The sequence below is a fragment of the Cyprinus carpio genome, chromosome A15 (assembly GCF_018340385.1).
Source record: "Cyprinus carpio isolate SPL01 chromosome A15, ASM1834038v1, whole genome shotgun sequence".
Classification (NCBI taxonomy): Eukaryota; Metazoa; Chordata; class Actinopteri; order Cypriniformes; family Cyprinidae; genus Cyprinus; species Cyprinus carpio.
The window spans coordinates 4,366,093-4,382,582 of NC_056586.1; the positions used below are offsets into that span (position 1 = coordinate 4,366,093).

A 16,490-nucleotide genomic window follows, 5' to 3' on the forward strand; every position below is an offset into this window, starting at 1 on the left:
AATCATTTTCTTCCATGGAATTACCCTCAAAAGTACCTTTATTTATTGTGCTGTAACAATACTTGATACCTTCATTTTAAGATTTTGTTCAAAATGTTAACACTTTGGAGCATTTGGGTCTGATTCCACCTGACTGCTTCAGTTCTGGGGCTTGGGTTATACTTAGTATGTGTGAGACCTGCTGAGCTAGTGATGGGCTAATGACAGGTCTGGGCGCACTCTCTGTCTCCTGCTAACCACACTCACACATTCTTGATGTCTGTCAGCAGAAAGCAGCGCTGTCTACACCAGACATGACCCAACACGAGGCCAACACTCAAAAAAATGAATGCATAATTAGACCCTCGTTTTATGCTGGACTTTGTCTTTTGAAGGAGACGTGACCGTTATGAGGAGCATAACTACATTTGTTGTAACCTTTTGCGGTCTCTGCTTTCCTCCTGCAGGTGTCATGGCATTCACTCTCCCTTGGCTGCATAAAGCTTTGAAGTCCACTAGGAATGAGGTTATGTCATCACACATTGGTGTTATTTGTTTTTAGTCTTTTTGATGTCTGATTATTAAGAGCAGGCTGGAAATTGTCTTTTGTGTATTTTAACTATTAGAGAAGTTCTCACATGTGGCTACATCTGAGTCATACAGGCCTTCTTTCTGCTGTATTTTCCTGGGGATTTTTTCTTTTTAGAGCACAGAGGATGATTATAATGGCATTTTAGTTCTACAGGTTCTATCATCAAATTCAAACCAGACTGCAAGCTTACAGATCAGCAAGCTTACAGATCAGCTGAAACACAATTTATTTTGATATAATGCGGATTCGCCACCTATAGTATTTTGCTCTGTCATGAAAATCATGTGGTTGAACCACTGATTTGTTTAGAATTTATTTAGATACTTACTTAGAAGGACCAAGCTCTGTAGATCAGTCTTTCTGCTTAGATGCTCCGAACCAGTGGAATGCTCTCCCTGAACATCTGAGGACTCCACAGACTGTGGATGCTTTTAAATGTGGTCTCAAAACCTACCTTTTTAGCAGAGCTTTTGCTGATTGATTCTTAACATTACTTTTGTCGTTTTGTTTTTAATTTGTAGCACTTTGGGATTTTGTTTGAATATAAACATATATATACATATGTTCCAATGCTCAGTTGTGTTGAACTTGAACTCTTTAAATTTAAATTGAAAGAACATAAACAATAAAGCCACAGGCTTGCAGCGCTGCATGCACGGAAGTGGATAGATCATATATATTCACATTTTTGAATTATAAAGTAGATTTTTTTTAAGACATCACTGATCATGATGTTATATCTTGTTTGTTGTTATGTCTGAAGACATTTTGCATGCTACAAAAATCTAGTGTGACCACTGCCACTACTGCAGTGCACATTCTCTAGTCATCTTTGTGCATCTTTTATACAACCCATCATGAGCATTGCATTTAAATAATAATAGTCCAATATAAAAACTGTCTACATTAAAAGACTGTTGCTGTCAGTTCCCTTCTACTGTTCCCAGTCTAGCTGTTTTTTGTTTGTTTTTTTAGCATGAAAACACATCAAAACAGTGCTTAAGAAACATCTAAACCCCAAACCAGCCCAATTATACAAGACTCTGAGTTAAGGCTGACTAGTTGACTAGTCTTTCAGGCAACCCACCATTTATCAGTACCCAATTTGGTAACACTTTATTTTATGGTTACACCTATTAGTTGCTTATTAGCATGCATATTACTAGAATATTAGCCATGTATAAGTGCTAATTAATAAGGCAGAACGATTTTGGAAAATAATCTAATTGCGATTTTTTGACCAATATTACGATTGTGATTTAATTTCAGTTATTTTTTAAAGCTCTTTATGTTCTGTATTATTCAACAAAGACAAGCTAAAAATCATTCTATAGTATGACCAACACAATATTAGATAGATTAAACAGAAATGTTCTTTTCTGTAGGCCAGGCCTATGTTACGATGAAAATAAATTAATAATAAATACATATTAATTAAACAACTACAATCACAGAGGTATATTGACTGATTTGTTGAACTTCCAACCTTGTAAGCATGTTATAATTATGACAATATAAAGCACTGACACAAATAAGCCTGGTGTAAACATTAATATGAAAGTCAGTAACAAATCACACAAACTAAAGTAGATTGCAGAAATATAAAAACAAATCTGTTGCTTTACCACACTACTTTAGGTAATTTAAAGTCACTGTAATAAACAAATGTAAACATGTGGACTGCACTTTTTAAACACTGTTAACTTTAGACCAGTGGTTCTCAAACTTTTTTAATTAAAAAAACCTTACGCGGAAAAAAACACCTGCATCACTTGAAACATTGAAAAGAGAGAACTGTTATTATTATTATTCTCTCTGTTATTTATTTATTTATTGTGGGTTTCATGCTGTCCACTAAAGGCACAGGACACACACAGGCTTTCCTCCTCACCAACGACATTAAACACCATGTCTACACCGGACGCAAGCGGCAAAATACAGTAGAACCCAGTGACGCTGTCTACACTGGACGCGGTGTGGCACGACAAAACCCGACATTAAACTGATGCCATGTTCTATTTATGATGTACTGACACGAAGTTAAAATGATTTGCAGCGCTTGCTTTGTCGCGTCCAGTGTACACTAGAGCTGTTGCGGCACGTCCGGTATAGACACAGTGAGTGAAGCCGAGAGATGCCTCATCATATTTTCTGCATTTAGCTTTTGAATGACCAGCACCTGCCTGGGTCTGTGAGACATCATCTATGGCTTTTCTCTTCCCTTTCACAAACCGATCCATCTCCCAATCACGTTTCGAGGGGGGGTCCACCGGTATTCCAGGTGGTAAAATACACGTTTTATGGAGGGGTTCCCGAAACCGCGGACTTGGCAACACTGTAGCGTGCAAACTTGATGCTTCCTCTGAACACTGCTTAGATGTATTTGACTTGAAGCAGAGCTGATCAGACCGATCAGTGTGTGTCATCAAAGTACTGTGAGAGGGAAACTGTCATAATCATAATCGCAGCCTCTGCGATTCAAAAGTCACATTTTTTTTCATATCGCGATATTATCGCAAATGCAATTAATCGTTCAGCCCTACTAATTAAGCACATATTAATGCCTTATTCTACATGACCTTATTCTACATCCCTAATCCTACCCAATACTTAAACTTAACAACTACCTTACTAACTACTAGCAGCAAATTAAGAATTTATTGAGAGAAAAGTCGTAGTTAATAGTTACCGAGTGTTACCGAGTTTTCACTGTTTTAATGTTGTTTTGCTCATCTGTTGTTCTGATAAAGAACTGGGTTTTGATTCCCAATGCTGATGCCTTCAGTAAATCTTGGATGCATAGAGATGGAATGAGAACAGGAAGGAGGGGTCACAGTCACAGAACAGTGTGGCCTTTCAGGCTCCTTGGACGAAGGGATTGAAGTAAGGAGGGAGAGAAATAGAAATGGAACTCTGTGTCCTTGGCTTATGGACTGCCCAGAACACATGACTTCCATCTGTGTGTGCAGCTTACAGTGACACACACATTCACACTAGTGTATGTTAGTGTGTCACATAAAATCACTAACATTTTAGTGTATAATCAAATATACAATACAACACCTAAGCCAAAAATATATGCAAGCATGCAGACACAAATACTTGGTCAGCGTATTGCAAGCATGCATACTTGGCGGAATCTAACATCGGTACTCAAGGGGATGATAGAGTTACTTTGAAATATTTGCACTATATTATTCAGGTAGCTAGTTATAAACATGCCAACAGTTTAACCAACTTAAACTAACTGTACGGAATGCAGTAAAATGCATTAACATTTTAGTCCAAAATTTTAAGTGCCATTTCATAGATGATCAAACTGTATGCCATAGGTATCTATGCAGTTACACAGTATATCCACCTTTCACTCGTGCAGTCATAGTGGTACAATTTACTCAGGCCGATGGTTTGTATGTAACGTGTGAAATTTGTTGTATGACATTACAAAAACTTATTTTTAGAATAATTGTACATACTGTAAATAGATTAAGCAAAACAAATGTGATTATTTCTGAGAACCTTTTATACACCTTTTATACATATAATTAACTGCTGACACACGGAAATGACATTCACTATGTGGTACAATACACATTTTTTGAGTGTCTCTTATTTTCCTATAAAGAATCACAATTGTCCCTTATTTTATTTTCTGAAGTTTGCAACTCTCGTCTACACTGAACACATTAAAGCGAAAGTTCAAAATCCATTTATAATGTTGTCGAAAGTAGGGCAAGCACATGGATTACATCAGAAATTGAATATGGCACCAGTTTACTGTTGGCGTCTCATTGGGCCATCACTAATTATAATCCATTATATACAAATTTTTCACATAGTAATACTATAGTGAAAAATGTTTATACCATTTTTTAACATTGTTTACATCTCTGCACTGAATGATTCTAAAAATGTATAGTGGTGTATCCATCAAATAAAAAGTAATATAAATAAAAAGTATATACTTATTTCTTTTTATTTGTAACTTAATTTATTTAAAAAAATAACTGAATTAAATGAAAAGAATAAAATGAAATATATTTGTAAGTATTTTTGGTGAATTTAATCATTCATAATATGTTTTTGGGGAGTGACACCACATAATATATCACAGTATACCCTGGTGGCAAAACTGAGAATGCATTGTGTACTTGTGCAGGATTATAAATTATTGATGAAGCATATTTCTAAATGTAATGACAAATAAAATCAAATAATTTTAGTTCACATACTTGGGTAGAGTATGTGTACTTAAATATCTATATTTAAGTTATTTTCACCCTAATTTCACCCTTATGTATCACATGCGTGGCATGATATCAGATGCTACATGTGCAGATGCTACATCAGATGCTACATTTTCACCCTAATTTCACCCTTATGTATCACATGCGTGGCATGATATCAGATGCTACATGTGCAGTACTTACATTAAACTTTCCTTTAAAGCTGCTCTCTGTAAGATTTATACTTATCAGTCAATGGGGCTGTGTTTTGCAGAGACATTATAATGCATATCTAATGTCTAGATGTCCATTATTTAAGGGGACAGTGAAGTGGGCTCTGCTTTGGCTGTAGTTGAGCTCTTGGGTTTGAATCTGTGGTCTGTAGGTCTGTTTATTCTCATTGGAGTGAGAATGACTGCGGCTGGATCTGGTGCCAAACAGAAGTCTGCCAGAGGAGGAGTGCAGTAGGGCAGCTCTCTTTCCACCCCCAGCTTGGCTCTGTGGCCTGGCATTCCAGTCCATTCCACACACACACAAACTCAAAGGCTCAAATACACAACCACTGCTTCCTGAAAGACAGGAAGTGAGACTGGCTTCCTCTGACAGTCCTCTTTCATGTGGTCACTTCCTGGTGTTTGACTCTTGCTGTTGACTTTCTTCATTGTTCCTGTAGCAGGGGCTTCAAATGTGTATGTGAAATTTGAATGTTTGTGAAAACACTTTGAATATGTAATAGTGGTAAATGTGAAGGTATGTTGATGCATTTTGGACAACCTGGAAATATCAGGTAATTTAAATGGACAAATGTGAATGTGTCAATTCTGCCAACATTTTAGTACATTTTATTTACAACAATAATGCAACTAAATAGTTATTCTATTATTATTTTTTATGGAGGGGTAAGTTCAAAGTATACTTTGCTCAGAAAATTTATATTAAATTTCTTTCATACAATGCTACAAGGTTTTAAAATAGTCCTGCAGTAGCCAGTAGTATGCTTCATGTAAAATTAGAATTTCCAACTAAATTTTGGAAAGTGCAGCAGTATGCCATTTGAAGTCAAACTTCCAGATGCAGATTTATGAGCTCAAGTGAACATGGCGGCACCTGCAGAAATGTTGACGGTTAAATTAAATTCATTTTAAAACATAATTTAGGCACGTTGACACATAGAGGCATTTTATATGATCATAAAAACTACAACTACAGTTACAACTACAGATTTATTATTATTTATAATGCTGGGGACACCACAAAATAATTTATTCTACATTATTTTTATGTATTTATTCATTCATTGAATTTATGAATTTCTACAGTTATTGTATTAAAGGTATATTGAATAAAAATATATAACAATATGAAATAACTGAAATGTGGTCAATTTTTATCACAGCACAATATACCACCTTTTCACTGTAGGTCAGAATAATGACATGATTTAGTTGCATAGATGACACATTGTGTTCTTACTTGATCATAACATTATAGAAATTGCTCAGTTTTATATAATGTCATCTCATTGTGTGTACTGTTGTGGTATTTGTGGAATGGCAGTATCATTGCAAACCCAAGATTATAGGATCTTCACACAACGAGAGTGATGGTTGGAGTTTAGTATCCACAGACAGGAATGTGGATTGGGACACTGTAGTTCCAGACGAGATAGGGTATTAGCAGGCTAGCTCTGATTACGTTTGAACTTTGAACACCGTGATTAGCTGGAATGTCGAAGTTCCTGTGTTCTACTGTCACTAATACATCAACTATTGTCAAAACAGGCTAAAAATGTGTCAATCAGGAAGGAAGCTGCAGACCTGCACACAGGATGAGCGCGCTTTGATATCATTTGGGTTCTCTTTGTCATTTTTTTTTTTTTTTTGGCCGTTTGTTCTCATAGTTTTAGGGACATATTAAACTGTGGTTTGGAGGAACTCCATTTGCTTGTGCTATTTAGAGGACACAACATACAGTGCAACAGTCAAACAGGATAAATGGACTCTCTCATAGCTCCAGTTTGTCATCATTCTTAGTAATCATCAGAGAAGGAACTGCAGTTTCAGTAGTTCACCACTAGTACACGGACCCTTTGATAACACTCAACAGGAAGTGAAAGAGTTTTGGCCACATCCAGATGTACTGCTCTGCCAGACTGTTCCCACTCAGAATGCTGTGTTCTGTCCTGGTATTCCCTAGACCCCCAGGGCTCCCATTCTCCCAAACTTCTCCATATATCCATCAGTGAATCGTCTTCTAATGTGGTTGTGGTTAAATTTGTCACGCTATATATATTTGCGAACTGGCCAAGACACATTTCACATGACATGCAAAGTTGCATTTTAAAGTAGTGACACTGTTTTCAGTTCTGCAGTTTTCTGTTCAAAATTTGAGCCAGATAGTTAGCGGAGCAACATTACTTTAGTTGGTGCTGTTCTGCTTTGGATTCATGTGTGCATAGCTCTGAATTGTTGTGATTCATTTGATTTTCAGATTTCGCTTCACGCTGTCAATGCTGATACACATAATGTACGTCATCAAAAGATCTGTAGTTATTCTGCTAATTTGGACCATGTGATGCATACTGCCCACAACAAAGCTGAGAGATGTTTACGATTGGCTGGCTTTATGCAGTTTCTAGTAGTCTAGTCTTTTTCATGCATTTTTTTAAACAAATGTTGAAAAAAAATCTTGAGGTTATTCCTTTTGACTATAAATTTTGTAAAAAGGTCAAAATATGTGAAATATGTAAAATGTACTGACACTCACATTTTTATTTCAGTTTTAGTTTTTAGTATTTAGTATTTTAACACATCATGTTAAATTAAAATGAGAAATGCTGCCTTAGCAATCTGCTGAAATAAAATGTTTAATTTTTTTTTGTTGTTGTTTTTTTTACATTTTTTATTAACTTTTTTAAATGTTCAATATTTTTGTGCTGTGAGCATGGGGGTGGAAATTTTAATGACTTACTAGACTTTCTCTTTCAAGAGTTTAATGCTGAGGAGGACCAGGACACAGATGCAGCCTCACTAGGTTGCAGCCTTACGATTGATAAATTTGATTTGATTAAAAATTATTTTATTCAGAATTAGAAAGACATTGAGAACATATAGGTTATATGAATTACATTTGATCTTTTAAGATCTGTTTCTCTTGAGCATGTCTGAAACATTACAGTCACTACAGGATTAGGATTTAGGATATAGGCTAGATTTACCAATTAATAAATAAATAAATGTGTCTCTGCATGTGCTTCATGAAGCCTTTTAGTTCACAAACAACCACAAAGACCATCTTAAGCTGCCATCACATCCTGTAACTATCCATTAACAACTCTAAATTAGACACAGGAGGCATTAGGCCAGCATTTCAAAAATCCCCAATTTTCCATCGTTCTAGGGAAAATGGTCTTAATGATTAAGATCACCGTGACAACACAGGTAATGTGTCTGTGCCAGGCTGAATGTTTACCTGTGTTTGCCAGACATTATGGGATGTGAGCTCATTAGAGTGAAAGAAAGTACATAATTTTACTTCCCTAAATTTGCCCATGTGCCACAATTATCCATTGACAACAATAGAATAACAGGCACAGAAATGGCTACTATTGTAACTAGTGTTTATGCTTTTTTAGTAAATTAACTGGCTTACACATATGTTGAATGGCTTACACATACTTGCATCTGAACATAAAACTGAGAGGGTACGTCATCTACAGTACCTTCAAATCAATTCATCCACTTTTGAAGGAAGAGGTTCTTCAAGATGGAAATATCATTAATAATAGTCGTGGGGCTCTTATTTTAAGAGGATTACACTTAAAATAGGAATGTCCGTCACTAAAAATAGAATTATGTTTTCATGAGTCACACCAAAACATCGAAGGCACTCATTCTATTTGAATGGACCACTGAGAGTAATCTGTAAATATTTACAAGAATATGTTTAGAAGAATGGCCAGTGGTCAAGGAAAACTATCCTCAAGTCTTCTTTAAATGTCAGAAAATTATGCATATAGGTGAAGGAAATGGTGAGTGGATGAAAGTGGAGGTGAAGAGAAAAAAAGGCTTTAATAGAAAACAGCTGCTGTGAGGATTTGCACTCTACGGGAACAAGGCAAACTGAGCATAACACTCAAAAAATGTTCTCTTTGCTCTCTCTCTCTTCCACAGAACTCAATCAGACACAACCTGTCCCTACATAGTAGGTTTATCCGAGTGCAGAATGAGGGGACAGGTAAGAGCTCTTGGTGGATGCTCAACCCTGAAGGCGGCAAAAGCGGCAAGTCGCCTAGACGCCGGGCAGCTTCCATGGACAACAACAGCAAGTTTGCCAAGAGCAGAGGACGAGCAGCAAAGAAAAAGGTAAAAACTGCACACCAAACCTGCTGCAATCTCTTTCACAAACAGTACACACTATAGATTTATTTTTCTTACAAGTTGTTCCATTCAACTTTATAGCTGGCTCTTCAGGGAGGGGCTGAGGGGGGCGCAGACAGCCCAGGCTCTCAGTACGGCAAATGGCCCGGCAGTCCAAACTCCCACAGCAATGACGACTTTGATGCCTGGACAGCTTTCCGTCCCCGCACCAGCTCCAATGCCAGCACACTGAGTGGTCGTCTCTCGCCCTTTATTGATGACGAACTTGGCGACTCTGATGTCCACATGGTCTACCCAGGCCCTGGGTCAGGTGCCAAAATGACCTCCACTCTCCCCAGCTTGTCTGAAATGGCTGGTTCTCTGGGTCACAGGGGCTCTGAGAATGTGATGGAGAACCTTCTGGATAACCTCAACATGCTCTCACCTAAGAACCCATCAGTGGGGTCCACAGGAGGGCCTGGGTCAGGATCCAACCAGTCCTCACCCTCTTCGCTCATGCAGGTCAGCCCTGGTTACTCCCCCTACAGTTCCCCAGGTCTGGCTGCAGTCAACCAGCAGACCCAACAAGACTATCATAAGTGTCTTTACAGTCAGACAGGAATAGCCAACATGTCCCCTATGCCGATGCAGCCTCTGCCAGAAAGCAAGCCAAGTTTTGTTACTGGCCCAGGAACTATGGGCCAGTTTAACTGCACAGCAGGGCTGCTGAAGGAGCTTCTTACATCTGATGGAGAGCCTGGAAATCTCATGCCCTCAGTGGACACGGTCATCTCCCAGTCAGCTGGAGGCAGTGGATGTATGTTGCCTCCCTACAGCAGTGGACGGAATGAACTTATGGGAGGTGGAGCATCTCACAGCCATACCCTCTCTCATCCACACAATATGCACGGACAAGCCACATCTCTGGCACTGAATGGGCGATCGTTGCACCCTCTGACCGGGATTGGTCACAGCAGTGCCGGTGGATGCTTGGGAAATGTCAAGTCAGCCATGCAGATGCAGTATGGAGGATCCAGTAACCTTGGAGGTGGGCTTCCTCCTTACTGCAGTGTCAATAGCAACAGATATGGGCGTAGCCCAGGGATGATGCCCCACCAGCAACAGCAACACCTGGAGAAACTGCCCAGTGATCTGGATGGGATGCCTGTGGAGCGATTTGAATGTGATGTTGAGTCCATCTTGCATGATACGCTCATGGACGGAGAATCGCTGGACTTCAACTTTGACCCTACAGCCACCCAACAGGGGTTCCCAACTCACAGTGTAAAGACCACCACTCACAGCTGGGTGTCTGGGTAGGAGCTACTTTTATAAAACTTATTAGATTTTAACAACTCAACAGTATCTAAAACAGGACTTTCAAAATGGCTTCTTGAGTAAAACTCTGTAGATAACTTGTGTAGATGATATGTAAAGTGGCCTCTTGGGCAGTCAATGAATTTGATTCTTTGGTTTTTACAGGTAAAGAACTCTCAACTGGAGAACAGCAGCGGTGAGTGGCTGTCCACATGCATTCAAACACCTCGTCAGGGAACGTAGCACCCATTTTTCTTTTACTTTCTTCAGCAGAGGCGGCTGAGATATGACCTTACCCTATCAAGCACACTGGCTCAGTACAGTACAGAGCTAAATTGCAAGGATGTTTTCCTCAGACATTGGGGCTCACGTTCAAAAGTTCAAAAGTGCCAAACCAGGTGCCTGTGCTCCACAGCCAAATTGACAAGCTTTATTTTGCTGCCTTCTTCTTGCTGTAGAGAATCAGTCGTCAAATCAGGGCAATGAAAACCTGAGGCACTTACATCTGCTGCAACAAAAACTTAACAATGTCCACACCAGTTTTCAGTAATTTTCAGGCATTAAAGGGCAAACTGTGATAAGGTATAACCATCAAATCCAACACCAGGCAGCACACCTCAAGTTCATTTGATACACTTTAGAAGTGTCTCCCAAGGTAATAGCTAATTCATTGTTGTGCTGTCAGTTCAAAACCCTACTCTGCAATTTTTGCTGAGGGTAACACATTCATGCTGTGCTTCATGGAGACTCCATGATTGGCCTTAATGGGAAGAAAAACTGGAACATCGGTAGGCAGGAATGACTGTAAATAGATTTATTTAGAAATAGTCCTGCACAAACATGACCTTGAAAATGTTAGGGAAATTGTTGCAGACTAGCTGAACTACGTCACATTCAGCACATCATTACACTTTCATTTCTGTCTTGTAACACTTTCATTCTGTCTCAGCATATTTGACGTAGGGCAGATATACTACATTTCTAACGAGTGTGTTACTATCAACTGGTGTACAGAGAGTTTACACAATGATATCAACAATCAGGGCAACCGATTTAATGTTGTTTTGTAAATCTGAGAGAAGCTGGACTTGACATTTTACATTTTGGTAGACTTACATGGAATAGTATTTCTCATCTGAATTATATACATCTCTCCACATTTCTTGTAAATACATGAAATATATATTTCAAAAACATATAAAGTAGAAATATAAGAAGGCTATTATATATAGTTTTTTTTTCTTTTGTATTATCACAATTATTCTTATTGATGTTTATCATTACCTTCTGTTTGAGATTTTTGTTATTTAAAGAAATAGCTCACCCAATAATGAAAAATGCATAATTTACTAAAAATGTAACTTTTTTTTTTTTCAAACCAATTTATTTATTCTGTGAAACACAAAAGTAGGCATTTTGAGCAATATCCTGGCTACTTTTTGCCATGTAATGAAAATGAATGGGGACTAAGTCTGTCAAGTCTACAAAAATGGCTCATCACTGCCATTTGATGGCAAACACCATTGGTTTTTGTATGTTTCTTTGCATGTCTTATAGAGCCATGTTTGTTCTGGAGGATTTCTGTGAAAATTTCGAATTTCGATTGACCCAATCCCTTATTATTATTTTATTTTATTTTATTTTATTTTATTTTATTTTATTTTATTTTTTATTATATGAGAAAGAGCAGCCAAGACATTCTTAAACAAAATTCATTTGTGTGTCATTGAAAAAAGTCACAGGTTCGGAACAACATTAGGGCAAATAAATGATCCCAGAATTTGACATTTCGGATACATTACTTTGAGATTTGGGGTCTTCAAAAAACAAATCCAGAATTTCACCACCAAAGCCTTTTTTAATGTAGTTTAGAGCTACAGTGCTAGGTGACTCCAGTCAAATATGTTGCTGTAGTAAAGCTACAGGTCTCTGCCTTTTTGACTTAACATTATTTGGCTGAAGGAAAAGTGCTGTGATTGTATCATCATTGTGTATCCTTTGCACTTGTATTATATTTCTATTTTAATTCACATCTCTCTCAAACAGCAGGCACTGTGATATATACGTTCTACAAGTTTGTGGTGGTTTTCCAGTCTGTGGTGCCTCAACTTTTGTTTTTCATTTCCACTTCATTTTAGTTTCTCATTCCCTTTACCATAAATTACAAAAGTTTGCACCCATATGCACTTCTAGACTTTAAAAAAATAGATATCTGTAATTTTTGCAGGCCAATTTCAAAGACAATTAATTGAAGACTTGAAAATACTCAACATGGTTTCAAGTAGTGTTATAAAACAAACATTGAATACATTTAATACTTTGTAGAAAACTAAGATATGTTAGATATGTTTGGTTCTCATTATTGGCCAATTTTTAAATATTATTTGCTTAATGTTATTAGAGGTGTTCTTTAAGGAAGCTAACACTGTTTTCTAACCAGGCGTAATGTGATAGATCAACAAGCCACAAGTTACTCTTTGGTATTTTGGTTTCTGTTCCTGTGGCTTCATACTATGTACCACCCACTGTGAAATGTCATTGGTTCTAAAATCCTACTCTTCATTAACTCAATATGTAACATAAAATATGATTGGCTGTGCCATAATTTTAACTTTCAGTATGGACAGACAAATTAATTGTTGCACCTGGTTGGGACACAGTGAGGTAGAATCGTGAGAAGAATGCCAGACGTTTGTTAACTTAACTTAACATCATTAAAATATTATTATTAACCTCTGACCCACACTGCCTCACTCAGCACAAGAAGAAGACCAGATTATTTTGTGCCCAACATCATGAACATGCATTTGCTTTGTGAATTTAGCAGGTGACCACACCAATGCACATCCATGTACTTTAATGATTATTACAATTATTGTCATCTCCAGTATGTTTTTTCGATGACAAGATATTTGATATTTCATGTTTGATAGAGCTGTGGATTCATGTTAATGTCACAGATGTTAGTTCATAATTCTGAAGAATATGAAGTGTATTTAGAGAGTAGAAGATAATTTACATGCACAGCTTTTTGTACACTGTTATTGAATTTAGCAGCAGTTTGTAAAAAACATGGACAACTGAAAAAGAAAAAAAAAACATTGATTATTGAAACTTCAATTGTTTGTTTTTTTCAGATTGTGGAGTTTGGACCAATTTTTAATAATAATAATAATAATAAAAAAAAACATAAATTAAAATATTGCACTTTGTCTGTAGATGTAATGAGTTATCATAGAGATATGAAAAAGTGAAGATTATCTATTTTGAAACAAACTGTTACATTTCTTAACTTATGTACAGAAACTATTTGATTCACAATCAAAAGATGATAAAGGTGCAGTTTGTTTATGTAGTGGAGAAAGTAATAATCTGTAAGAGAGAAATTATGTTGTTAAGCTGACATGCCAATACTGACATATGTATATTATATCTTTATTCTTTAAGTTCGTCAGCAGTGAGCAAACAGTTTGTGAAATGTGAGGCCATAGTGCTCTGATTATGTTCTTTATGCCGATATTGTGCTTGTTTACCGCTGTAAAAAAAACACGTGTATATAAATGATGTTATATAAAGAAGAATCCAATGTCTCTTTATTCATTCACAAGGAAGCTTTGAAAGTGTTGATGGCTTATGGGAAATGTTAAAACCAATGTCCAGTACAGTACAATAAAGGTATGTGACAAACCTGGAATAAAATTATTTTGATCATAGAAAATGTAAAACATACATATTTAAGTGTATTTTTATCAGGGATATCCAGACCTTTTAACAGATTTATAGAGTGCACACACATGCTTAAAGATGTTCTTCTAAATCAGTAGCCCTGAGTCATGCCAGATGATCATCAGTCAGAATAGGTTAGTTGAAACTTTAAACAATCATTTTAGTCTCAGCTCTCTCAACTCAGCATTGCAAAACCATTAAAATTATCATTATTAATGTGCAACGTCAAAATTTGTACATCATAATTTTACATTTAACTTTTGCTTTTATTCTTTGCATTAAAACTGGTTTTACTTTTAACGTTTTTTCCTTTGAACCTTTAATTTACATTTTAATGCAGGAGGAAAAATATTTTCATTCTTATTTGATTATACTTAACAGATACACATATCATTTTCTTTCAGGGGCATTTTATGTATATATTACAGTACATGTAGTTTCTATATAGTTTTACATATAGATTTATATACATGATAAATAAATTTAAAATCCAACTCCCAGAGACTAATAATTTACAAATGCAAAAATCCATATTTAAAAAAAAAAAAAAAAAAAAAAAAAAAAAAAAAAAAATGCATCTATAACAGAATATTAGTATATTAAAAGCGGTAATGTCAATATATGTAATATTTTGAGAAAATATTTGTATAATACAGCTGACCTTATTATTCAACCCCTATTCAACATGATTTATTTTTATTAACTTGCATGGTAGAGTGCAAAATTGCATTAAAAGTCATTGTAAACTGTATAACTTAATTAACTCGAGCTGTTATACATACATTTAGACAATGCATGTACTAGAACAGCAAATATGCCAAAAGAGCACTCACAAAGGCTATAAAGTAGAAATTGTTTAATTAGATTAGAAAGGTGTAGCTACAACATTTCCAAGACACTAAAAGTTTCTAGAGACAGTCATTCAAAAGTTTAACGTGTTGTACCAGAAAACCTTTGAGGACATTGAAGAAAAAGCACAATATCTTCAGGGGGGATAAAATGTTTGTTGAGAGCATCTGAGAAAAACCCTACAACCAAAGATTTGCAAGATGACCTGATGAAAGGAGAGAGAGAAAACAGAAAAAATTAAAAATAAAATAAACCTTTCAATGCTGAGTATAAGAAGAACAATATACAAGCATGGCCTTCACGTCAGGACACCTTACAGAATGCTACACTTGACCAAGAAGAACATAAAAAGCTGACTTGAATATGCCAAAATGAATTTGGATAGACCTGTGATTCTGGACAAATGAAATTTTATGGAGTGATGTGACCAAACTGGAACTTTTTGGACCCATGCACCAGCGGTAAGTCTGGTGCAAAAAAAAGGCCAGTTTTATGAGCAGGGGAACAACATATGATCAAACCTGAAGGTGGACCAGTCTTGTTATGGGGTGCATATATATATATATAATATAATATATTATTATAGGGTGCATATATATATATATATTATATATTATTTTATATTTTTATATATATTTTTTTTTTTTTTTTTTTACATGTACAAAGATCCACTTATGCTGTGTGAGAGATTTTCTCACACAGCAAAACAGCAAAAGTGTGTCTACATGCAAAAATATAGCTGATGTTATTATTTAGGAAGGGAATTATACCTCCTGCAAGAGGATTTGAGGATTTTGCAGGTGAAAAACAAAAGTTTTATACACAACCCAATGTACACAATAATGGGGAACTACCAGGATAAAGTGGGTGGTACTCATTTGGTCATGTGATCTGAAAGATTGGACCAGTCTTTTGTGGACAGCTAGGTTACTATGGCTGGTGAGGCTATATCATTCAAAAAAATATAGTACACTACTAGTCAATACTTTGGAATAATTAAGATTTTTTAAGAGTAATTAAGAATAATTAAGAGTTTTGAAATAAGTCTCTTCAGCTCACCAAGGCAGCATTTATTTGATTAAAAATACACTAAAAAGAGCAATATTGTAAAATATAATTACAATTTAAAATAACTGTTTTCTAGTCGAATATATTGTCAAATTTAATTTATTCAACAGCCATTCAGTATACAATTTTCCTTAATAAAACTTTCTAATATGCTGATTTGGTGATCAGTATTCATCAGTGTTAAAAGCAGTTGCTGCTGAATATGTTTGTGGAAACCTTGATAATTTTTCTCAGGATTCTCGTTAGGATAGATAATAAAAAACGCATTTATTTGAAATAGAAATCTTTTTTTTTTTTTTTTTTTCTAAATCTGTATCTAAAGTATTAGTTATTTGTTAAGGTGTAAATTATGTTACAGTGCAAAACCTTACTTGA

General features: G+C 36.0%; 1 protein-coding gene across 9 annotated transcripts in view; it reads left to right on the forward strand.

Moving 5' to 3' along the window:
* The window catches only part of LOC109103872 (forkhead box protein O1-A-like), a 103,409-nt gene that overhangs the window by 29,001 nt on the left and 57,918 nt on the right, over positions 1–16,490 (forward strand). For 4 of the 9 annotated variants that reach the window (XR_006161719.1, XR_006161717.1, XR_006161718.1 and 1 more), the window contains exons 2-4: positions 8,970–9,161; positions 9,258–10,471; positions 10,638–10,668. Coding sequence is in view for 5 of the 9 variants with exons in the window: in XM_042770811.1 (XP_042626745.1) it covers positions 8,970–9,161; positions 9,258–10,471; positions 10,638–10,641 (1,410 nt within the window). In the remaining 4 variants the exon portion in view is untranslated. Of the gene's footprint in view, positions 1–8,969; positions 9,162–9,257; positions 10,476–10,637; positions 14,054–16,490 lie in introns of those variants that run through there. The other 5 variants (XM_042770811.1, XM_042770810.1, XM_042770809.1 and 2 more) reach the window with 5 other exon arrangements.